The sequence below is a fragment of the Dermacentor andersoni genome, chromosome 1 (assembly GCF_023375885.2).
Source record: "Dermacentor andersoni chromosome 1, qqDerAnde1_hic_scaffold, whole genome shotgun sequence".
Taxonomy (NCBI): domain Eukaryota; kingdom Metazoa; phylum Arthropoda; class Arachnida; order Ixodida; family Ixodidae; genus Dermacentor; species Dermacentor andersoni.
In genome coordinates, this window is record NC_092814.1 from 295,339,496 (window position 1) to 295,364,206 (window position 24,711).

General features: G+C 46.3%; 1 protein-coding gene across 1 annotated transcript in view; it reads right to left on the reverse strand.

Moving 5' to 3' along the window:
- The window catches only part of LOC126548578 (uncharacterized), a 46,615-nt gene that overhangs the window by 9,030 nt on the left and 12,874 nt on the right, over positions 1-24,711 (reverse strand). The window contains exons 2-3 of the mRNA XM_050196825.3: positions 1,799-1,999; positions 479-862 (exon numbers count right to left, since the gene is read on the reverse strand). Coding sequence (XP_050052782.1) covers positions 479-862; positions 1,799-1,999 — 585 coding nt within the window. The remainder of the gene's footprint in view (positions 1-478; positions 863-1,798; positions 2,000-24,711) is intronic.

Genomic DNA, 24,711 nt, shown 5'->3' on the forward strand with positions numbered 1-24,711 from the left:
CAAGCATATTTTTGCAGTAGTTGGACGTTTTTACTTTTCAGCACGCATAGGTAAACTTGCATGGGGCCGCGCTCATACTAATAGGCGTATGAAATAGGAAATTTAGTCAGACCAGCATAATCGCAATATGAGATGGCGTTTACTGTGTATAATGCACACTTCCAATTTCTTCGTTGTCTGCCTGCTCTTGCTTGCAACACATCATTCTGAAATTCAACATCATTTGATGAAATTCACACTAAGGTCATCTGTCGTCATTACTGCCGGCTCGCATGCTGTTTAGCGCAAATGATTTCGTTGCAAGAATGAAGGCAGGCTGGGATGACCAAACTGACGATTTGAGCTCATTGAATTATTAATTGCCTGAAGAGAAATTGCACTAACTGAAAAGGCGCGAGGAATTTGTGACTCCGACCACTCCAATTCACGGCTATTTGTGAAGTTACGCCTCGTTAAGTAAGCGATGCCAAGAGCGAACCTTCGTCGCAGTCGCAGCTGTCGTCTGCGCCGCCTTCTGAGGGCTCACGGCCGTCCGACGTTCCACCGGGTGCGGTGGCGGGCGAACCGGTGCCCTCCACAGACGGTGGCCCTGTGACCGGAGTCCCGGGGTTCGGCTGTGGCGGGCTCACAGGAGCTACAGGAGGTTCCACGGGAGGTTCCACAGGAGGTTGCACGGGAGGTTCCACAGGAGGTTCCACAGGAGGTTCCACAGGGATTTCCACAGGCGGTTCAACAGGAGGCTGCACAGGAGGCTGTACAGGGGGTTCCACAGGAGGTTGCACAGGTGGCTCTACAGGAGGTACAGGCGGTGTCACAGGTGGTTGCACAGGAGGCTCTGGTGATGGAACGTCAGGCAGTGGACCTGATAAAAGAGTGGCAAGATTAGGCTTTTTTGAAGGCTAAAGATGATAGCAACAACAACAACAACAACAACAACAACAACAACAACAACAACAACAACAACAACAACAACAACAACAACAACAACAACAACAACAACAACAACAACAACAACAACAACAACAACAACAACAACAACAACAACAACAACAACAACAACAACAACAGTTACTTGTTTGGGAAACATATACATTTGACAAGAAAGGGAAAGCGAATAGCAGGCTGCCACTGGAAAGGGAACAGCGCCTGCCTACTCTTCAAAAAGGGGAAGTCAGAAACACAGAAATGAAAGATAGAAAGGAGGAAAGAGGAAAGAAAGGGCAAGACGACTAATGTGCAGCCAGGGAATAAGAAGCAGCAGCGCGTCTGCGAAAGAGAATGTGCGTTGCATGTGAACAAGAGTCTACAATGCGCTTTCAATGCCCTCAAGTGTGTAAAAAGAAAGCTTGTAACATAATGCATATGGTGCGTATACGTGGTGCAATTAAGGCACTGCAGGACAACGAGGGATGTAGTTCAGCCGACCGAAATCATGCAATATTACGCACGCGACCTGATTTGCGTCATATATATTTCACGGCTTCCACGGTTTACGGTTGCCAATTGCATGGTGTAGTTGTAAGATTCTCCGCGACTGAACTTGACGACTGACGAAAACTTTACAAGGCTTTTCGCTTTCCTTCCTGCCAGTGTGCGACTGTGTCAGTGTTTAGTGGTAGAGGGTTCCTACATTATTTCCACTACAATCTTTGTGTTAATGCCCCTTGCGCTGTTCGTGCCTAATGACACCGTGTCCCATGTTATATAGCGTTGTGAGCCGATGAAAGAGGGAAATCAGTTCTACGAACATTGGGAAGAATAAAATGGACTACCGCAAACAGGCTGCGTGCATACGTACGGGGCTGATCTGGAGTCACCGGAGGCAATGCAGTGGGCTGCGCGCAGCAGACCAGTGAAATGGTTCCCTGCCAGTCGCAGATCGTGGGGTGCAGACCGCGCCGGATGTCCCTCTGGGCCTTCGGACAGTTGGCCACGGTCACGCAGTACGGCTCAGTCGGCGCACACTTGTTGCCTTCGTCGGTTTCAAAAACCACCTCGCCTGAAGTGGGCACAAAAAGACAGAGACGAACGTCATGCTCGGCAAACGTTACGGTGGGAACATTATTCCCCTGGCGCTGATTTGGCCTTTCTTAAAGAAGGATGCGATTTGCAAAATTTCAACTGTTTTGCGTAAGCAGTTGTGCGTCTTTATTTACATTCGGAAGCACCCGGCGGGTTGATTGACGCTGTGCATGTGAACAGGGGCGTCCCCATTGCAAGAACTTTGACAATTCTCTTACTCCATGCGAAATAAGAATTACGCTCCGGCCAAATATCCCGTAGTGAAAACGCTGTTCTGCTGTCTTTCCTTTCTAGATAGAGCTGTAACACATGTTATAATGGGAGCGAGGTGTTTCTGAGTGGATGGTCCTCCTGTAGATGTAATTCGGTTATACCGCTACCGCAGGTGGTCAAAACAGTGCCGTTGTCTTGACAGAGGGAATACCACACGATGGGGTGGAGATGAAACGCGAGTCATCCCGGTGTGTTTCCAAATACAAACTATAGGCCTTACGCAAAGCGCAAAGTACGTGTGCAATTGAAAATGACATGCCGAAAACGCTTGTTTCTGCCACTAAAATGAGCGAACTGACTAACAGCAAGTTCTGTGATATTTTGATGAATCCCGCGTCCTGCGATGAGTATGGAAGTTTCTGAGTCATTGCGCCACCGGTCGAGTTGAATCAGAGTGAAGTGAGAGTTTCAAGGCATGAAACGACCTATAAAGATGATCCTATGTACCAGCACAATGTATATAAACAGAACGCGCCAAATAATTTGGCGCACTAAAATTCTCCCTGCTCCTTGAAATGGGTATAACTTGCCATCTGTCCATTTAGTTTCCACAGTGATGGTTACTTGATTGTAGGCCGAACAATACGGGAGGGCAGTGTTAGTAAAGTGAGTAATGTCACCGCCAAATTGCGGAAAACGCTGAGTATACGGCTGCGCATTGGGTGATAAAGGATCAGTACGACACAGCGAGAAGAACGGAAAAGAAAAAAAAAAAGAACGGAAGGCCATGGCTAATAAGCTGTCCGGACAACAATAAACCAAACCAAACACGATTACATTCCATGGCGTTCCCGTTTCCACTTACGCCATACGATAGCAATCTAGGGATACTGAATGTAGGATGCTCTAAAATATTGTTTTCGATGAAACATGTATTTCCTTAATATTTTTATCACTCTCTGCGGTTCATATAAGCCTCTGATGGGGCTATCGTCTCTTAAGAGGAAGCTTTAGCTCGGGCTCAACCTCAACGCGGCCTATTAAAATAATGTAAAACGCAGAAACGCTTTTCTGAGATAACCCCTGGACCGATTTTAATGAAATTTGTTGCATTTGAGAGAGAAAGGTAAATTATAGTGTCTGTTTGAAGCGAAATTTCAATGTAGGCCAGAATTTTGTTTCAAACATCTTCAAAAATTCGGAAGTTCGAAAAAAGAAAGAAGCACGAAGTTTACAAATTAATAGCTCTGCAGCAAGAACAGATATCGGGGTTCTGCAAATGGAATCCATTAGATCATTCAAAGCGGACAAATTCCATAAGTCAATCTATAGTTTACGTGAATTCGTTACGTTGTGTACAAGGGTTCTGGAAAGCCTGTCTTTCCATATTAGTTATTTTTTTGAAATTCATGTGTAACATATCAATTTTGTTCGCTTTAGATGTACTATTAGATGTAATTCACATAATTGTGATATAGTTTTTCATTGCTGAGTTACAGAGTTGTAAACTTGATAGTTTCGTATTCTAAAATTTTGTGATTTTTGCCAATTTTTAATATAAATTGACGACCTAAATCAAAAATGCGAAACCAATAGACACTAGATTTTAAGTTTTTCTTTTAAATGCAACAAACCTCGTCAAATTTGGTGCAGTTTTAGCAAATTTAACGCGAGAAAAACGAATTCTCCTTCTACATGTATTTAGATGGGAGCACCCGCGCTAAAGCTTCCTCGTAACAACTTTCCTTTGTAAGGGTGGAGACTATACTCGGGGACGACTTTCTGTGGCAATAAAGGGAAAGCTACGGAGGCAAAGCGCGCACAAGTGACAGCGCTTCTGGAAAGAGTCCCGCGTTTTAAGCCACGTTCGTTTAGGCTGGGGAAGACAAAACACAAACAAAACATCTTACTAGCAACAGTTAAATAAGACAGAACACACCACTGAGTGTAGAGGTTTACTTATTTTGCGGCTTTTTCCTTCCGCGTCTAGGGAAACGCGAAACCGTCGCACGTGGAAGCTGCGTCGATTCAGCGTCTGTCCCGAGCCGCCAAAAGCACTGTCAAACGCTGCCGGACTACTTGGCGCGGTAACACATGTGCAGCAGGCACGCACCCGTAGGTTTCCCTTCATTGCCACAGAAAATTGTCCGCGAGTATACTGGCGTAGTCAGGAGGGGAGGGAAGGTCACAGGGCACGCCCCCCCCCCCTCCCCTTCGCCCCGAAATTTTCGTGTTGGTATGTGGCCTGCCCTGGCCTCATCACCCTCGCCGTCTCCGGTCAAGTGCGTGCCCTCCCCAAATAGGTGACCCCCCCCCCCCCCAAAAAAAAGAACAAAACAAAAAAACAAACAAACAAACAAACAAATTGATCCGCTGATCTGTCAAGAAAGTTGGCGTAAATGTTTATCTGAAGAGAAAGTATGACAACGAAAACATTCTTTCCAGCCCCTCAGTGATCGCCGTTTACGTGCGTCTATATCACATGCAAAAAAAAAAAAAAGAATTTAGTGAGACGAAAGTCATGGTAAAGGCATACTGACAAGTGCAAGATGTCTTGTGGCGCGAGATTTCTGTACAATTCGCGAATTCTAAGCACTCGCAACAGGCTTGAATTTTTTTTTAGTTATATTTTACACGCCCTAGCACTGCACACGCCGTTCAAGTTTAGTGATGATGCTGGACCGCTGATCCAGTCAGAGAAAGGAAATGAGTAATGGTGACGGGCTGATAAGTTATGGGCCCTGGAACGCAATTCGCCCGCCTCATCATTCATTATACTTTCTCCGCTTTTGCCCTTATTGTTCTGAGGATTAATAATTCAACAAGCGTTTTACTCCGATTGCTTTCCAAGCGTGTATAGTGACAACATGTTATTTTTTTAACGCACATCTCTTTCAATTTCAGTGCGGGAACGTTATCAAAACTAATGGACAGTGCACCTAAATTGTTTGCATTGGAGATTTCCGCAGACGGCCTAACAGGTTTGGTTTCTTTTGCTAAGCCGTTTAAAGGCAGTCATCAATTTTTACCCATGGTCTCTAATTATTTAAGAAGAGAGTTAAAGGTAAGAGAAGCATATATAACGTTAACCCACCCAATATTGACGAGTGTTGCCTACAGGTAACTTACCAGATAACAATTTTTGTCTCACCGAGTTTCAGTATTGAGTACGAAGTTTCTGGCTAATTGTCTTCGGCCAACACTGAATGACAGGCAGCAAGCGTCATTTGTTGGTTTGGAGCAGGAGCACGGGCTGAAGAAGTTTGGCATGCTACTCGCTTTATTTTGACTGCACTGTCAGAGGAGACAGACCAATGTCAGATCTCCGGCTGCAGTAGTGTCACAAACGCGATGTAAAGCAAATGAAATGTACACCTATGGTTCACATATGATGAGAGCTGCCTGTACGAATTCCAAATGAAGCCTTAGGTGGTTTGGGGTGAAGCCCACTTCCAGTTTTCTGCCTGTGGGGTTTCCCCCCTATTGGTGAAAAAAATTCCGCAACATATATATTTTTGTTTTTGTTGATTATGCTTATTATTGATATGTTTTGCACATTTAGTTAGAAAATAAACTTTTTTTTTCTGGGCATTTACATGTCTCGCCCATAAAGGGTTAAGGAATTGATTACGGTGCATGTTTACAGATTACAGCTGGCCGTACTGCAGCTATTTTAATGAATGCACTTGTTTGTGATTTTCAGCCGGCTGTGAATAATTCACGCGTGTTCACAAATCAGTTCGTATGCAAGGGCGCCAACCGATCTTGATATCGAGCATATTAGTGAAGAGGGCGGGTTATAACAGTTCTTACGAACTTCTTCAGTTCTTCATGGATTAGGCTCACGGTCGTAGCTAATTATTGCACCAATAAACAGTTGCCGCGAGCGAGTGTGGCTCTATACGCCATAAATATATGCAGCGAGCATGACAAGGCTTTTTCCTGCTTCTTTCTAGTCAGTAATAGTCACCACGGCTCATTGCTCATGAAAGTAAGTACTATGCCAAGTCATTGTAACGCGAGCAGCGGCGTGCGTGGCCTTTGCGTGGTCCTTGCGAAAGTCATGAGCCGTGTTCCGAGACACATCAGAGTTTGTCGTACATCTTCGCGCTCATTGCTTTTGGCTAGGCTGACCAAAAACAACGCGCCCCGCTGTTCGCGTTGCAATGGGTTGGTATATAGTATGCATCGAATTCTGCCCAGTGCCGCATCCGCGGGACTTTTCCTTCGTATGCTTGCTTGTCAGTGGCGAGCGGCCTTCGCTAATAATATGTTAGCTGTCTCGATCGCACGGCGCTGTGTTCCCGATAATTGTCCGAACAGACGAACTACTTTGCGAATGCGCCACGAGGTCTGCAAGCAGTGTGCCCAGAGAAACTGCAAAAAAAAAAAAAAAGTTTTTTATGGCTTTGTCATCACAAGAAAAACTTTTCTGCATTATGCACTTATTCACGGAGATGTGAGAAACTAGTGATCAAGCACTACGCAGTTCCGTGTCTTAAATTTCCAGCATGTACACGCCTGCAACTTCAGAGGAGCGCCGCAGGGCAAGAAGTTGGCGTGATGTGAACTTATCACGGAAAAAAAAAAGAAAAGAAGAAGGAAAAAAGAAAAACCGAAATAGCCAGGTGCCGAGAAATTCGCCCTTTGAAAATTTTTACAGGTGGCCGCTGTGCTAAGCACGAGGTCGCGGGATCGAATCCCAGCCACGGCGGCCGCATTTCGATGGGGGCTAAATGCGAAAACATCCGTGCACTTAGACTTAGGTGCACGTTAAAGAACCCCAGGTGGTCAAAATTTCCGGAGTCCCCCAATACTTATATGGTGGTTTTGGCACGTAAAATCCCATACTTTCACTTGTTGACTCGCCTCGGTAGTTCAGGGGCTATGGCGTTGCGCCACTGAGCTCGAGGTCGCGGGTATCATCCCGACCACGGCGACCATATATATATATAATTATATATATATATATACTTACCTACTGAATTAAAGATATGATAAATTAATGGCAATGAAAGAGTGGATGAAAAGACAACTTGCCGCAGGTGGGGAACGATCCCACGTCTTCGCATTACGCGTGCGATGCTCTAACCAATTCAGCTACCGCGGCGCCGTTTTTCATCCGCTTTCTTGAATATTTATGTTTCCTAGTAGAACCCTGGGAGTGTCAGCCAGCGCCACCGCTCACAAATCTTCACAGCGGATGTGGAACGTACTTTCTGCCGCAGGCGTCACGAGTACGTGAGGCGTAATGCGAAGACGTGGGATCGTTCCCCACCTGCGGCAAGTTGTTTTTTCATCCCCTTTCATTGCCATTAATTTATCATTTCTTTAATCGAATTAGTAAGTACAAGTCATTTCCCCTATGTTGTCCTTGGCTTCCTTGTTTGTTGGCTTCTCATGATACGTACCCATATATACTATATCCAGGAACGCGTATGTCGCCTTGAAAAAGACAAGTCCACTTGTCGAAACGTTAGCTACGGCTTTCGCCTTGTTCTCGTTTTGCTCATCGTGTTGAATTTACATCTCCCGCTTTCGTCGTGTTTTCCCTTGATTTGCCGAGTTTAGGGCATATGCTATAGCAATGCAGATCCGGAGCCTATGATTAGTAAATGCCATTTCGCTCTGTAAAAATAGATCTATCGAAATTGAGCGTCAAGATATACCTAGTAAACGATTACTCTTAATGTATATATTTCGTTTCGGAAAGCAGCGGCTCACCCGCCTTGCTCGTCACCAGCCTGCTCGCTCGCGACGTAGGTGGGTGGCGTGATAATACTGACCCTATGACGGGATTTGTTTTAATTTTCTTACTACATATATTTTTTTATATTGTTGTTCCTGTTATGCGAAAAGGAGTAGTCGTCACCATCATAAGGTGACTACATCTCTTTCCTTTATTTTCAGGTAAATAATAATAATAAAAAAACAGCTGGCGCGCTTTGCAGTATCCGTGTGTGCCGGAGCTGACCACTGCTCACAAACCAGTTCACCGAAGGAAAAGGTTAGCTTAGGTTTGGATCGTTTAGGTTAGGTGCTGGCCAAATGGATCAGGGGCATACAGTGGTGGGTTCAGCTCATTTAAAGAGCGCAGGCAAGCGATTTGAAAGCAGTTTTAACACAGCGTACATATAAGTGCGGAGCTGTGCTAGAAATTTGTTTAAGGAGAAATATTTCACGTTCTTGGATAATAATAGGCTTCAAACCTTCATCGTTAGGATATGCTCTAGACTTAGCAATTAAAAGGTAATTACATAATTTAGTTAGTTAGGTTATTGCTGCAGTACTTTGCCGCGCAGATAGCGCCTATCTCTCCATACGTCACGGGGCCTTGATTTGTTCGTTACACTTTTATTCGTTTCCAAATTATTTTTCCCCTTCATTATCGAGCTGCACGACAGCGTGCTGCTGTTATCTCTGGAATTAGTGACTCTGCGCAACGGATGGGACAAAGTGAACGCAATCGGATGAATCGAACCCTTACAAGATACGGTCTGAGGTCGGAAGACAGAATTATGCTGCATGTGTTCCCAATGTGTCATTTTTTCTTTGTTTTGAATGCGAGCAATGCGGGCCATGTAGTGTGTACACACAAGTCAGTAGTAGCCTCTGGCGGTTTCGTTTTGTAACTCGACTGAAGCGGTGCGGTCGTTATTGCAGGGAAAATTATTCCTATACGCAGCATGCGTTTTCACAACGAGCGCATGGCGTCGTGGAAATAAGACTGCTTCTCATCCATATAATGGTATGGACCTACGAGATCCACTCTTAATGCATTTTATGGAAGGGAATAAATCATCCATTGCGCATACATTTAACAAGCCTTACGCCTACAAGAACATACAAGAACATCTTATTTCAATATTCCAAGCTGACCTCGAAGTTCTCGAGATGCGACATCAAAATATAATTCCCTGTGTTCAAATTTAAGAATGAGTCACACGGCGGTCGACGAGCCTCGTTGTCGTGTTATAATTCGCAGCCTCGCTCGTGTTCTTCAGAATTGAGAGACAGCTATAACACGACCTTCGCACACCTCTGCACGGTGAAAAAAAAAAAATATCACCGTACCCACCTCACGATGAATGGCAACGTTAATGCGATTAGCATTCAAGCAACGTAGCGACACAGCATATTACCACCGCTGAAACGCACCATGCATGAGGTGCATATGCAGTCGGACTCCTCTCTCGAGCTTCCCACTGGACAAGCTGCTCCATCTAACGGCACCGCCGCGAAGTACGCACATGGCGCATGACTGAATATATATTCACAAGATTGTCTGAACATATACGACGCGAATTCGATCGCGCCCAGCACTGGAAAAAGTTTAGAGGATTTTTTTTGTCATTAAACAGCGGCACATACTCCGCGACCCAAGTTGGCATCACATAGTTTCACTGAAATGCGCCACATAGCCAGCGACCCAATTTTTCAACGGCTGGTTTCGAACACGGTTCCCTCAGCGCAGTAGCTCGATGCTCTACCCATTAGCACATGGAATACCCAGTGAACCAAGTTGGCGGGAAAATGGTTAGAGACATAGAAACACACAAACGTCCCTGAAACTGCATGAAGTGTCGCAAGAGTGTTAGTGGCAATTAAAAAAAGAGGCGAAATACAAGAAGACGAGGTAGAAGTTTCAACAAGAACATCAACAAACTTTAACCCCCCCTTCGCCTACTACTTACCCATCCGTTTCCCCCCGACCCACGAACCTATTAAAATAAAATCGCGTTTCGCCTTATCCGCCCTTCCGTCGACGCTCCGATGCCTTTAAACTGAGCGTCCCCCATTGGTGCCGTGTTCCGTGAATTGTGTTGTTTTTTTGTGGTCGCTACTTTTGCTCAGTGAAGCGCAGTCGCTGTTTGTTCAAGCCGCCGTAATTAGCTTCCGCAGGCTCGCTCCGATTGACGTCGTTAATGTGGTTCGGCGGAACCAGAAACTGCGCGGCCATGAAAACAATGCCTGACAGATGCTAATGGCCCCCGTTATCTCCTTCCTCACGCTCCGCGTAGCAGCGCAAGTTTTCTTTTTTTTTTTTGTCTGCGCACAGAAAAAGGCAGAGTACTTTTTGGCTGCGGGCCGTCGTGACACACGTGTCAGCAGACGCCAACGGCTGCTTCCTGATTCGCAGCAATTCATGAAGAAGCTTGAAAGCGCTAAGCAAAGAATCGGCGCAGCTCTTCTTTTTTTTCTTTCGTGCGTCCTTAGCGGCGTCCATGCCCGATAAGCAGCGAGTCGGCATTTTTTCCTTTCTTTGCTCGGAAAACACAGTCAGGCTGAAATTGCGCGACCTATAGGGGACTGGCTTGCATGGCGAGTAGGCGATGGAAGACCGCCTGCGTAGCAAGTATTTTTCATAAGCGGCGGCGTTGGTGCAGTGTCGTTGTTCAGCTGTTTCCTCAAGGCGCGAAAGCCAGCTTGTTGGCTTTTCTTCGCTGTACTTCGTTGCAGTTCAAGTGCCTCGGGAGCCGGAGCCGTACTCTGAGGCATGAATTTCTTTCAAGGGAATGGAAACATTGCCGCACATCTTAAGGAAAGCAGATTGCATAGCCTAGCACTTCAAGGTATCCTCTGGAATCATGTATTAGGCGCGCAATTAATGACGGCAAATCAATTAGGAGGAGATGGTTGACTAAGGCGAGTGGCTGACGAAGGCAAAATGCTTCGTATCCTATATACAGGGTGTTTCAGCGAACACTTTCAAGATTTTTTTCAAGGTTGCCTGTGGCACATAGCTCAATTCTAGTTTATGAGCCGGTCTACTCGAAGCGTCGGACACTACTTGCACAAAAAATTGATATGCAAAATCGACTAATTAACAATAATTCACTAATTAACTTTTAGCTAATTATCTTATGACCCATATTGCAATTTACCAATTCTAGCAGTGGACTTCGCAAGGCGGATCCACTTGGAACGAATTCTAGGACGACACCAGTTTCGAAATATAAATTCCCGAACTTTGCGGAGAAATGCATTGGCGTTTCAGTTACTTGTGTGCTTCAGTGCATGAAACGACGTTTTGTTAACAAATTCACTGGAACGCCAATGCATTTCTCCGTAATGTTCCCGAATTTATATCTCGGAACTGGTGTCGTTCTGAGAATTCGTTCCAAAGGGATCCGCCTTGAGAACTCCACGGCTATAATTTGTAAATTGCAATATGGGCCATAATGTAATTAGTTAGAGACTAAATTAGTGGATTTTTATTAATTAGTTGATTTTGCATCTCAAGTTTTTGTGCATGCCCGCCGCTTCGTGTAGACCAGCTCATGAACTAGAATTGTGATATCTGCCACAGACAACTTTTAAAGATTTTTGTAGTTGTTCGCTGAAACACCCTGTATATTCAAAAGCTTGGATAGCCACGACACTCCCTCTCTCACAAGCTTCCCAGGCCTGCCACTGGAGTAACATGTTATGATATTGCAACCACTCACTACCATCCATTGTCACTACGCATTCCTTTCATTGTCACGAAATGCGCTAACCTATGCCCCTTATGTACTAAATCTATCTACCTTACTACATTAAACAACAAAGGGTGCTGGAGAGAGAGATGAACGGAATGAGAAAGGCAGGGAGGTTAACCGGATAAGAGTGTGGTTTTCTGCCCTGCACTTGGGGAAGGATAAGGGGACATGAAAGATGGAAAGAACAGGGCGGAGAGAAAAAGCAACGAAACGGAAGAAATAAAGGATAGGGAAGGTTGTGAACGTCCATGAGCACTACAGCGTCTCCAATAGGCCACTCGAGCGTAAAAATTTCAAAAGTGCCTTCACTGTCTTGTGATGGCTGTATAGGTGGCCGTTCTAGGACTGTCTGCTCCGAAAGCGGTCGGTCGTCAAGACGCGTCATCACGGTCGCGAGTGACTGCCTGTGCCGGAGATATTCACGATGGGTACCGGCAGAATTCAATTGTTAGGCGGACAGCCCGCAAGTGGTTTGGCCAATTCGATATCGAAGTACCCACCCCAATTCTTGTCGTAAATCACACTTTACCGCGAACGGGTTGAACAATCGTATTAATGAATTAATTCTGGGGTTTTGCGTGCCCAAACCACAACTTTATTATGGGGCACGCAGTAGTGGGGGGACTCCGGATTAATTGCGACCTTCAGGGGATCTTTGACGTGCCGTCAATGCACGGGACACACGCGTTCTTGTATTTCGTCTATATCTAAATGCGGCCGCCGCGGCCGGGATTTGATCCCGCGACCTCGTACTTAGCAGCGCAACACCATAGCCGCTGAGCCACCGCGGTGGGTGAAGGTGAACAATCGCATCTTCAGGAATCATCGACTGGCCACTTGCGAGTACGAAAATTCTTATCTCGGCCGCTTTATGTTGAAATAGGGACCACATGAATCAGCTGTTCGCTTGTTGTCGTTCATTAATTCTGAATGCGCACAGTAACGTACTCTTCCCGTAGTCAACAGTCGCCAAAGAAGAAGAGTGGCACCTATGCCAAATTCAGCCGAACCGGTGCATGGCTGGGTTCACAAAAAAAAAAAAAAAAGCAAAAATCATGTTCGTAACAGGATCTTCATGTTCAGAACATGAAGTTTCGTGCACGGGGTTACACTGAGGACATTGGCCGTAGAGAAATGGTACAGAGGAATCAGACAGCGGTGCGCGGTACTCTGAGTATCTCCGCCGCATAGGGGGCGGACGACGCTGAGGCACTTCTTCCGAACAGAATTAGGGCTTGTGAAAACTTTCCTCTCAGAACTTGGCTACGTTCCAGAGACATTTTAATGTAATCCATTGATTGTCACCTGTGTGACGTGCCCTCGAAACCATTATTCATTGTTTAATAAGCTGCAGAAATTTTATTTTGGGATCTGCTTCAACAGTCTTCAAAAAGATTACGACATAAATCCTCATTCCGTGCGATATCCGGTGCAGCTAAAACAAATATTTTTCTTTCTTTTGGTTTTACGTGTCATAAACCACGATACAATTATGGGGCACGCGATAGTGGGGCTCTCCTGAATAATTTTCACCACCTGAGCTTCATTAACGAGCACCAATGACGAGCACGGTACACGGACGCTCTTGCATTTTGCCGCCATCGAAATGTGGCCGCTGAGGCTGGGATTTGAACCCGCAACCTCTTGCTAAGCAGCGCAACGTCACAGCCGCTAACCCACCATGGCGGGTTGTGCCAACTAGTTGTGACGATGTACCATTATAGGCTTGCATATAGGCTTGCATAGCCTGTGGAAAACACACATGTTGGAGCGACGCTCCGAACCCATAATTTCCTCGGCCACTCATTTCAGTCAAATGATCGTCCAGCTGAAGGATCTATGCGAACAAATCTAATTTCGTCCAGAGTGGTATACAGTATTGGTAAGATGGTCATTCTTATCACCATGTTAGTGTTTGTTGTGAAGCTTAACTTTTAGTAAACCAACGTGCCTCAAGGACGAATGGGCTTTATGGGGCTCTTCATGTGTGTCTGTGTCGTCGTGCGAGTGGAAGAGACTCATGTCAGCTCGTCCGTTTTCTGCAAGCCTAATTCATTTCCTGAAATAGATTTCATGAAAATCAGAAAAGGAAACTCTAGTCGTGGCTCACTGTTTAAGCTGCTGGACCTGAAATTCATTGGAGTCTTCACCGCGGCGGTTCGAATCTTGTAAAGTGCAGAATGTTCTTGCTATTATCTCATGCTTTTGTTACTACTGAAATATATAAAGAATGAAAACGCTTCAAGAAAATTAAATTACATTCTGGAGCTTTACGTGCCAAATATCCTGAATAATACTGTAGCGTTTCTGCGAAGATGCTTTATATCTTTGAACGATTAAACTAAGTTTTCGTCACTAATGTATCTTCTCTATGTTGCCATTACTCATCATCACTTATCACTACGCGATTCAATTGCCAGAGTGTGTCGAATTTTTGTTTCTTTTGCTGCTGCTGCTGTATATTACGGTTATGCATGTTGTGTATGATGGTTTTTTCCGTTACATTAAAGAAAGATAAAGCATCAAATGTAGAGACATTCCCACAGGCCTTTTTTCTGCTGAATTTACCACGGTCATCTTGAACAGTTCTGTATTCTGTCTCTCATTGCAATTTTCATGCATCACGTGTATCATGCAAGGCGCATATTTCTTCTGTATTTTCAGTACACTGATATATGCCAAATAATTCTTTCTATTGTTTCCTGCACTGCCGTGTAAGGGAAAGGCCGGCGCTTATTGAGCTGCAGTATGTATAAATAAATATAAAAGGAGTGAAGACCTTTTGTCAAGCCATTGCGGCTTTTAGTCCTGCCCCTCCCCCCCCCCCCCCCCAGCTGTCAAATGAAAATAAACTTGATTGGTTGATTGATTGAAAACCAGACATAATTATGGAGCACGCCTTAGGGGGGGGGGGGGGGGGACTCCAGATTAATTTTGACCACCCGGGTTTCCTGACCTGAACACGATAAATTGTCGCACAGAGCGGTGCCATAAGACTGCTCCAAGACACAATTCAATATCTTGGCTTAAGGCATACGAAAGAACACATTAGACTAATTTTATGGCGTGGAAGGTTGTCGATCACAAGTTTTGACGACACTATAGTTACTGAGAACCTAAACAGTAAGTCTAATTACCATAAACTGTGTAAATGAGAAATCATGCGTCCAGAAATAGGCAGCACGCGCGAAAAAGAAAAAAGAAACGCTTGACGGGATGTATATACATGCGCAGAACTTCACTAGCATGCCTTTCAGGCTCCTTCCTAGAGGCATATGTATAGGAGTAAAGACACTAGCTGTTGATAAATGCGGTCTCTGAACTGCTCACAATTGTGCCCGCAACTCTTCAAGCATGCCGTCACGCGTTCCCTTATCTTTACTCCGTTGCTATAACCGAGTGCACAAATTATGGACTATACAGAGGAACTTTCTGATCTGCCCAAAAGTTTACTCTCGTACCGCCGATCGACGTTCGCTTCCAGTGACCCCTGTCTCAATGCGACCGACATACGGACGCTCCCTTCAGCATAGAAAAACTACTTCTTAGCGCACAGTATACATTTACGAAGAGCTCCCTTGCTTCGTGTCTGGCATAGCCACGTTACGGCATCGCTCAGAGCCAGCGCGGTTCTTTTGGCGCCGAACGTTGCATGCTTATTCAACTTCGTCGTCCGTACAGTCGTTTACAGTGCGCATTTAAATATCATTACGTCACCGTGCGCCTCGGCGCTTCACGCTGTGCGGTGTTGCGCGACGTGTGCTAGCTTTGCGTTGTCGTGTGTCCTCACATATCTCGTTTTCTGTTCCTCAGAGCACTTGTTAACTCGCCGTTCAGGTTTCAAGAAACGCCTGAGGCTCTTCTGCGATCAGGCGTGTACGCCGGCAGTGGGAATGACGGAACGTTGTTCAATTTCCAGTAACTCGACGATTCGAGACCGGATGAGACTACGCGATTGCATTCGTATACCGTTGACTCAGGCCAGCGAAATTACGGTCGCATAACGAAGGGGAACATGGGGTGGAGGAGAAGGGAACGAGACATCGTGTTTTCCCGCGGGGTCTCCCCCACCGCCGACAGGTCAACATCGCGCGCATCCCAAGTGAGAAACGAACAAACCGGAGGAAGAGACAAAAAGGCACTCGGCTGTATCCAGCAGTCCCGTACTCGTATAGTTTACCGAACGCGTCATGGTCCGGCTCCGATCAGATCTCGAGGAAACACACGCCGTATATAATGCGATCAGGGAGGCGTACATGCCGTCGTGTGCGCCAAGAAGTGCCTCCCGGGGAATTCCCGGGTTATATAACGAGTCCTTTGCCAGAAGGAGCGTATAATTCGGAGAAATTAAAAGCAAGAAGAAAGTAAAGTTAAGCTCAGAAGAAAGGAAAGAAGTAAAAAAAGGAACGCGCATAAGAATAGAATGCCGCGAGCCGAGCTTACGGCATTTCCGACGTGTAATTTGTTACTGGTGGCTTTGTTTTATGTTCTTTTTTTCTTGGTTGCTTCCTCGCATTACCAGAGGGCAGAAGAATCGGGGTCAGGTTAAGTCAGGTGAGGGGACAGCTAGCCGGTTAACGATGCAAGCGTGGTCGTGGTTGTGGTGGTGAAAACGTTTTTTTTTTTCTGGAAAGAGCCAGAGTGATAGAGGGGGAAAGGGCGCGATCGCTCGCAACGACGATGGTATTATAGACGTACGCGTAGCGCCCGGAATCTTTGGTAAAAAAAAAAAAAACAAGAACAAAAGGACGAATAAAGATAAGCGAGTCAAAGACGAACAGAAAACGACACCTGGTGCTGGATCAGTTCATTGTATAGGAGCAGCCATGGCGCGCGGCGGTTCTTTGAGAGGCGCGACCGCGCTCCAAATTTCCGGGATGCGCGCGCCTCCTCCCGATATGCCTTTGTCACGCGGACGATGCGACGCACTTCTGGGGCGAGGGCAAGGTCGGCGAGGGCGTCTTGTCGGCCTTGCTGTCGCGCGTGCAGGCAGATATACCAGAACAGACTCGACGCCACGCAGGGGGAAACAGTGTGAGAGCGCGCACCAAAAACGTTCGCGAGGGCGTGTACATACAGAGAAATGACCGGGTACTTATTACGCCTACGAATCAAAATGAGGAAATAAAAGCAACTCACGTAGGCGCTTGTGTATGAACAGCCGGTGTCAGAAGTTTGCTGACCACGAGATCTGAGGAAACTTTGAATCTCCTAGAGTTTGCGCCCGCAGCCAGTCATGTTATTCGTATATGCTGTGGTGACAGGCTGGCTGGAAATATGAATAAGCAGGCTGTGTGAACAGGCTGCGCAAATAACGAGTGACCGAATTTACCAAGATTTTCGTTCGTAAGTGCAGTCTGCCGTTGGCTGGCCTCCTTGGCAAATAATATGTTCAACATCACGATTAGCTAGGACTTTCTGTTTCGAACGATTGTGCATCATAAGAGTCTTTTTTGTGAATACGGGTCCAGCTTTCTTCTCGAATACCACGTTCCACGAGGTTTCGATGCCGACTGTATAGTGTCTTTGTGGTGCGTTGCTCTCACCGCGTGTCGCGTTTCTTTGTTCTGGAAACAGTGTGAGCTTTCGTCAAACTCAATAATCCACCGCATGTCCGTATTGCGGCTCCCGCTAGGGGAAGGTAGCGGTCGATGAGACGAGTAAGCGCATGGATGGCTCAGGAGCAACGCAGATAGGTTGCCGCTGTGGCCAGAACATATAGCGTTTTCTCATAGAGCTTCCTACAAACATCGCTAGAGGGAACTCTGGCGCTAGTCCATCCATCCATCCATCCATCCATCCATCCATGTACGGAAGCCGCCAGTATGGTGGTTCAGCTATCACGGGTACAATGGACGGCACATTCAGCGCCAGTCCTGTCGTATGCGTTCCTTTCGTCTTTAGCGCGTTTTATGAACACTATCGAGATGAACCAACCCGCCCAAATCAAGGTACTGTTCCCGCATCCACAGATTTGCCTATAAACTTCCTCCTTCTGGCTTCAAACGGCTTTCTGACTTTGCATATGGATCATTTTCGAGTAAACAAGGAATTATAAATGCAAATCACAATGTTACGTGCATGCGCGCGTAGACTAGGTGCTGCTGTGTTTGGAAAACTATGAGCTCTTGGAAACTTAGAGAGAGTGTAGAAAAAAAAATGGACGTGACGAGAGCGCTTGAAGTCACAGGCACATAGATAAGACAAATCCATGTACTAACCCACCATTCCCATGGCAACTGCACGATAGCAGCGCCACAATTCCCGCTAGCAATTCTTTTCTAGGAAACTCTATGCGTTCCTAAACTCGCGCGCGTGCACTTGAAACGCTCAACAACGCGCATTCTAGAGTTAAAGGAAATTGATTAAATTGCGGAGTTTAACGTCCAGCAATTGCGTAATGACTTACGAGGGACGCCCGTTGTGGAGGGCTTTTGATTAAATTTGACACCCTGGGGCTCTTTACCGTGTACCCCCCCCCCCCCCGCAGAAAAAAAAAAAAAAGAAAAAAGGACGGCACACAATGTGTCTTTTTTTTTCCATTCCGCGCCCATCAAACTGTTGCCGAGGTGGCGGGAAATCGAAACCGCGACTTCGAGCTCAGCAGCGCACCGCCACATAGCCACATGAGATACCTCGGCGGGCAGCGCCGTTCAAATGGACAGCGCCACATAGTGCACGTAACAATGGAGGACAGACCGAGGCGATCTCGTGGACGGAGAGAAAGGCCGCACTCGAGAGCGCCTACTAACTGGGTGAGTAGGTTTCGGTAGCTAATCTAGGGGTGCGCACCACCATCTGAGCAGGTTTTTTTTTGTTCTTTTTTCGAATTTCACGTTCACTGGAAACACCGCGTGGCCGAGAAGCCCGCGTCACTGCCGGAGCCGCAATCATTTGCAGGTTTTTGCTGCGTGCGAGAAGGAGTGGAGAAGGTCGCGAGCAGAACTGAGTACTCACGTGTCACCTTTTTTTTCCCTTCACGCTTTTTTTTTTCTGCCGCGGCGGGAAAAAGAGAGAGAGGGCGACCAAAATAGCTTTAATGACAGCTGAACGGGTAAGCCCTGAAGGCAGCGCTATGTAACTGTTGCTGCCTTGCACGGGTGTAAGTGTTGGAAAATTCGGCGTCGGAACGAGGAAAAGTGAAGTGGATGGGTACGTTCGCGCGCAATGAGAGTGAGAAATCCTTATGTAAGCTGCTCTATACAGACACACGCACAAACGCGTGCGCGCACCCGCACCGTTAGAACTGAAGTATTATTATTATTATTATTATTATTATTATTATTATTATTATTATGGAAACACATGAAACACAAAGGAAACAGGGAGGGAGCAAGCTGACAACTGCCACCGAGAGGGGCTCAACGCCTGCCTACCGAAGTGAAAAACAACAAAAGCAGACAGAGATATCAGTGAGAGCGAAAGCAGATAAGGAAAACTGCCAGTCTAACTCCATTTCGGTGAAGGAGAAAAAGAAATTGGTCAGTAGTGCTGCCGGAGGAAAGCCTGAAGCACGAGGCATACTTTTTTCGCGCAGGGATGCATGTATGTTGCATGGGCTGCCGTGGGCCCCTACAGCCGCACTGAAGTGATGGGCGACTGGAATGGCTATCAGTGGAATGTTTCTTCGCTAGAATACCTATAGTATTCCCGCAAAATTTCTAATTGCAATAAAAAAACAGCAAAAAAGAAAACTAAGAAAAACGCCCTTGTTCTTGTTTGTAGCAGTGTCCTTTTAGGTTATTCTTTTGAGGGGGGAGGGGCTAAGTGATTTCACTATTGCTGACTAGCTGCAGATATACAACTGACGCTTAAAGCATTTTCGTTTGCATGTATGTGTAGAGCTGTACGCAGCTCTATAGTTCGGACCGGCTTCTCAGATGAAAAAAAAAAAGAAAGGTGTTAGCCTGCCAAGATTACTGTCTTTGTAACATCGATACGGGAACTTTGGAAGGTGAAGTACACGTGGGCGTATTTTACGGCGCATGAGTCGCGTCACACTTTCCCCTGTATACACAGCTTCTCTTGGTACAATAACGTGCCTGTTGTTACGTACGACTAGTGCACAACTGTACCTTCGCTTACGACACTCGATATACGTGCGTGGGCGTTTGACTAAGCACGCCGAACTTCTACGCTGTATAGAAGAGTAAGCAGAAGTGTTTTATTTGCTCTTTGTCCTTTCCATAGATTAACAGCAGTTTTTTTCATTGAAATGGATATTAGGAGAGGTTGGCGCCTTTATGGCGGCGCCGGCTACTCCTTGTCACTTAGCAAAGGAAACAAATATGCGCAAAAAGGGAGAATAATGTCACAAAATATGGCACTCACTTGAACACCAGATGAATAATAACTATATAGTCTTACAGTATACATGAATCGCAAGGTTTCGTGCATGAGTTCAATACACATTCGCATATATAGAGACATATATTTTGAATAGCCAAAACACACAACACATGTAATTACACTGCAAGTACAGAACACAATTACACATTGCGCAAACATTATTATCACCACATAAATCAATTTTAACCCAGAGCAACATTCATGTCACTCATTTAGGTTATTAGGAACAACTGAAACTTAATATTTCCCCGAAATGTTGGTGTCCGCGAAAAACGTTTTCAAAGCAAGAAGTGCCCTTTCCTGAAGGCCCGCAGTTGGCCATGGACTAAGTATCTGTTTTAGAGTGAATGGTCTTCTTTCTATCTTCTGTTTAAAAGCGACAAATTTTCTTGCAATACCATTCGTCGTGGATCGTATTTAGTGCACTCGAGGAGGAGATGATACACATCTTCGTCTGGATGGCCACAAGAACACTGCAGACTAGAGGACGTTTTATCCTGTACAAGAAGCGTCTCGTAAATGCAGTACCAAGCCGCAGGCGGGGCACATTCTTCAAGGCTGTGCACTTCATTGACTGCGCTCTCGGCATGTTTGCTTCGTTAGATCCATAACGTACGGGGTTATGCTGGAAATTAACCCTACACACGCAGCGTCCACTCCCCGTGTGCGTCACGTGTTCGTCGGTCATCTGATAGGCGCAGTGGCCTTCTTCTTTTTCCACGGGTTTTCATACTTTGCGTATCAGTGCGTCGGGTTAACTATATGCCCCGATTCGCCCAACATAGTACTCTGCCGGCCACCCTCGATTGTTCGAGTGATCGAACATCACTCGGATGAGCTACTTGTGTAGTCAAAGAACTAATGCACCACCTCGCTGATAAAATGTGTTACGTGTGCTTGAGCCCTTTCTTGATGCCCTTTGAAGTTCGTTCTTGCCATGTTTTACTGGGTACGCACGTGCGTCAGACGGTGCCTGTTGCATATGCGATCTCGCTTTGGAATCCACGCTCACGGGTTTTGCCCTATCACGATGTGCTTCATCTTGCTAAGTGCTGCAGTAATAAGGAATCACGGGCACAGATCGAGATGCATACCTACATAGCGTTACATCATATACGAGCTATGGGTCGTTTTTACAGTCAGGTGCCATGTAGCCAACGCCTCCTTATCACCATGTAATAAATAACAAACAGAAGCACTGAGAACTCTAAATGCTGACGGCTTTAAACATTTAAGGTCTTATTGCTTTCTTGCCCCCTCTTTATTATCATGGCTACTTCGCGAAACTTGAGGAAAAGAGGGTGGCGGCTGCTTGGATAGGTTACGCGTGACGAATTCCAGCCAGGTCCAGCGAACAATATACAGCATAATGAGGTAAACGTACATTCGGCTTCGCAGGACATTCGGCGTTTCAGGAAACCTAGGGCCACCAAGTTCTGTATTTGGTGCTTGACCGCACCAAATGCAGCACGACTACCCAAAATGATGGTTCAATTTTGTGCCGAAAAAAAAAAAGAAGAAAAGCGTGGCGTGGGAGCATATATTACTCTTCATCGCGAAGCGAGGTCGTAATTGAATACTCATGTTGCGAAATTCACGCAATTTCAGATACGGAGCCCGACAGCGCTAATCTAACCGCAAAAGAGTGGGCTTATCCTCTTAGTGAATGACTCAATACCGATGGAGACGGTATTCTCGGTACACAAATTACGACGCGGTTCGTTTCGCGTTATTTTCGAGTAGGCGTACATCATCGGCGCTCTGCAAAACGGTCTCCCGTGAGTGAAACACGCGCGCAACCTCCGCGTAGCGTCCCCATTCCGACATTCTGCCCGTCAATCGACGGGCAGAATGTCGGAATGGGGCAGGAAGGAAGCATTTAGGCGGTGAGAAGGAAATCACGGACGCGTGGCCTTGTATCGACACATCTGACAAGCTTGTTATTAGCGAACGCTTTCGTCGGCATGGGCGTAAACATTTATGAAACATCATGATGGGAATTCCAACATTTTGTTTATTGCTTAACCGTTTCGTCTACTAAAAAAAAAAAAGAAAGATCTATCTGATACGATCTGTATATAGCTGGCACAAATTAACCTGTCTTCGATGGAACGTGAGAGCCCCGGGGCAACGAAGTGACTTCTCAGTGAAGGAACAGACGCCGCAACACAAGTTACTGCTGACCTCTGCTGTCACGCATTCAAGGATAGAGCAAAGCAGTGATCGAATAATTTGTCCAGCTGACCAATTTCGTAACAACAAGAAATCGCTCCAAGTTGAGCTCGTATATAGAACTGCGAAAACCTTGCTTCCATGCCACATTATTCCTTTCATTGGCCACACCGTGTATAGTTGATTTTTCGCGAAACGTGGGGTGCTACTTGGGGTTGCAAGCCTCGCGATTCGTTTAATTACCAGCTACGAGAAAACGATGAAAATATTTGGAGCGGTCGGATGTATATTTTCAGACTATATACCGAAGAAACATCCTTGATCGACGTCGGCTCGCTCAACACCCCCCGCACTCCGACCTCTACAAAAAAAGAAAAAAAGAAGTTATTAAAACACAAATTTTGCATGCTTCGCCTTCTTCCGTGCTCTCTCAAACTAAGGTGTCATTAAAGCACAACGTGGCCACGCCCCAACCCAACTTGAGTTACTACGGACGGGGAAATCCATTTGCGCTCTTACGGCGAGTTTTCGGTGTCCTAGCGGCGAAAGTTAAACTACACACTACACGCAATGCCTTTCACTGCGGTCTCATGCTTCTCCGTCTTGCCTGAATTTCGGCAGGGCATGTCCATGTCAGGATAATGACTTCATACAGCGCTAGGTCAGAACCACGAAGAAATAGCCACAAATGCTACTTAATAAAAGATTCTGTGCCAGAGAAAGACAAATACGAGAGGGTATCTACAGGGACAAGGGCAAACTTTCAAGTAAATTTTACTGCCGCCAGTGGCCTCAATTTAAGGAGTTGACACTGACGGAAGAGCAGATAGAAGCGCTTTATATTAGACAGTTTTAGTTTAGCGTTTGAAACCAAGCGTAAACACATTACGTACGTAAAGAAATAGCGTTGTCATCATTGCGCATGCTCTGAACGTTATTGGGTTTCTGTGGTTTACGTGCGCTATGATAACATATGTTATTTGGCGAGTTTTTCGAATGTTTACGTATACTCTAAGAAATAGTGTTGTCGAACATGGCGGCACCCATGGCTCCCGCTTCAGCGTGAATTCTCGTGATGGCTGCGCTCTGACTCGCGTTGATCGCCAGCAACTACTGAAATGAGCTTTCGATTTCCCTAAACTCACCTGAAACGTTAATTATGCGTGCATAGCGCATCCAATTTCTGAGAGCGTTCAGCAATTCCGGCGCCTGTATGCTTAACGAGACCCGTCGGTATAGCAACAACAGGATGATTGGTAATGGGTTGTCTTGGCTTGGATACATTTGGCACGAGGCACCATACCTCGCCCTGTTTTACAACGTCTTCCTTACATTTGCGTTCTAAACTAAAGCTCTTGAAAGGACGCGCAGGGTAATGTCCCGCAAAGGTACGTAAGGCGACAAACGCTATTCTAAAGCTGTCTATTGCCTCGAGAGGCAACTTATGCGTTATCGAAGATCCTATTTCTTTGTCTAGCGGCGAGGCAAGCTTTATGCGCGGTATGTGGCGGTGACGCATTCATCATGCTCATATTTCACTGGGTTTGCTTGTCTGTTGCTTCACTGCGCATCCGTGGTCGTTCTTATATTGACGCCTCTGACGGAAATAAAAATCACTTGAAAGTTTTTGCGCTTGTCCGTATCGATACCCTTTCGTCCTTACCTCTTTGGCCCAGTAGATTTTTCTCAAGCATCGTGAACCAACTCGCCCATCAACAAGTTTTGGTGAGACGTGCACACATATAGCGCCTGTTGTTAGGTATGGCCGGACGCCATGGGCCATACCTCATCCCCCTCACCTTCTCTTGGTGTGGCACCAGGGGTGCTACCTCGTCCCCCTCACTCTACCCCTGCGCCGGAGCCCACGAGCGCCGGAGAGGTCATTCCCTCTTCCGCTCCTCTCATGGCCGTGGCATTGGGTGTGGTTACCTCATCCCCCTCACTCTACCCCCTGCGCCGGAGCCCACGAGCCCCGGAGAGGTCATTCACTCTTCCGCTCCTCTCATGGTCGTGGCATCGTGTGTGCTTACCTCGTCCCCCTCACCTTCTCTTGGCCGGAGCCCACGAGCGCCGGAGAGGTCATTCACCCGACCTACTCGCCGGATTCATCGAAAAGAGGATCGACTTCTCCTTCCCGTGCCTGGTATTGCAGGAGGAGGGGCCTTCTCCCTGTGCCTGTCACGTGTCATCGACGAAAGCAAGATCCCTCCCACACGATTGTAGAGAGCCTATTTAAGGGGCTCCGAAATGTACTTGATCATTCATTCTCTTCTTATTTTCTTTCAATTACCTTTGAATAAACAGTGCAAGTTTCGCACTAGCAAAACGTCGTCTCGCCCTTGCTCGGTCGCCATGGTCTACCGGATGCCTGCAGCTCGCCGATAACGCCACGCTACCCAATAAGTAATGTCGGCGCAGCTTCGAAAGACAGGTCATTTGCAGTGGGATCGCCTACAAGTGCAACAAACTGGTT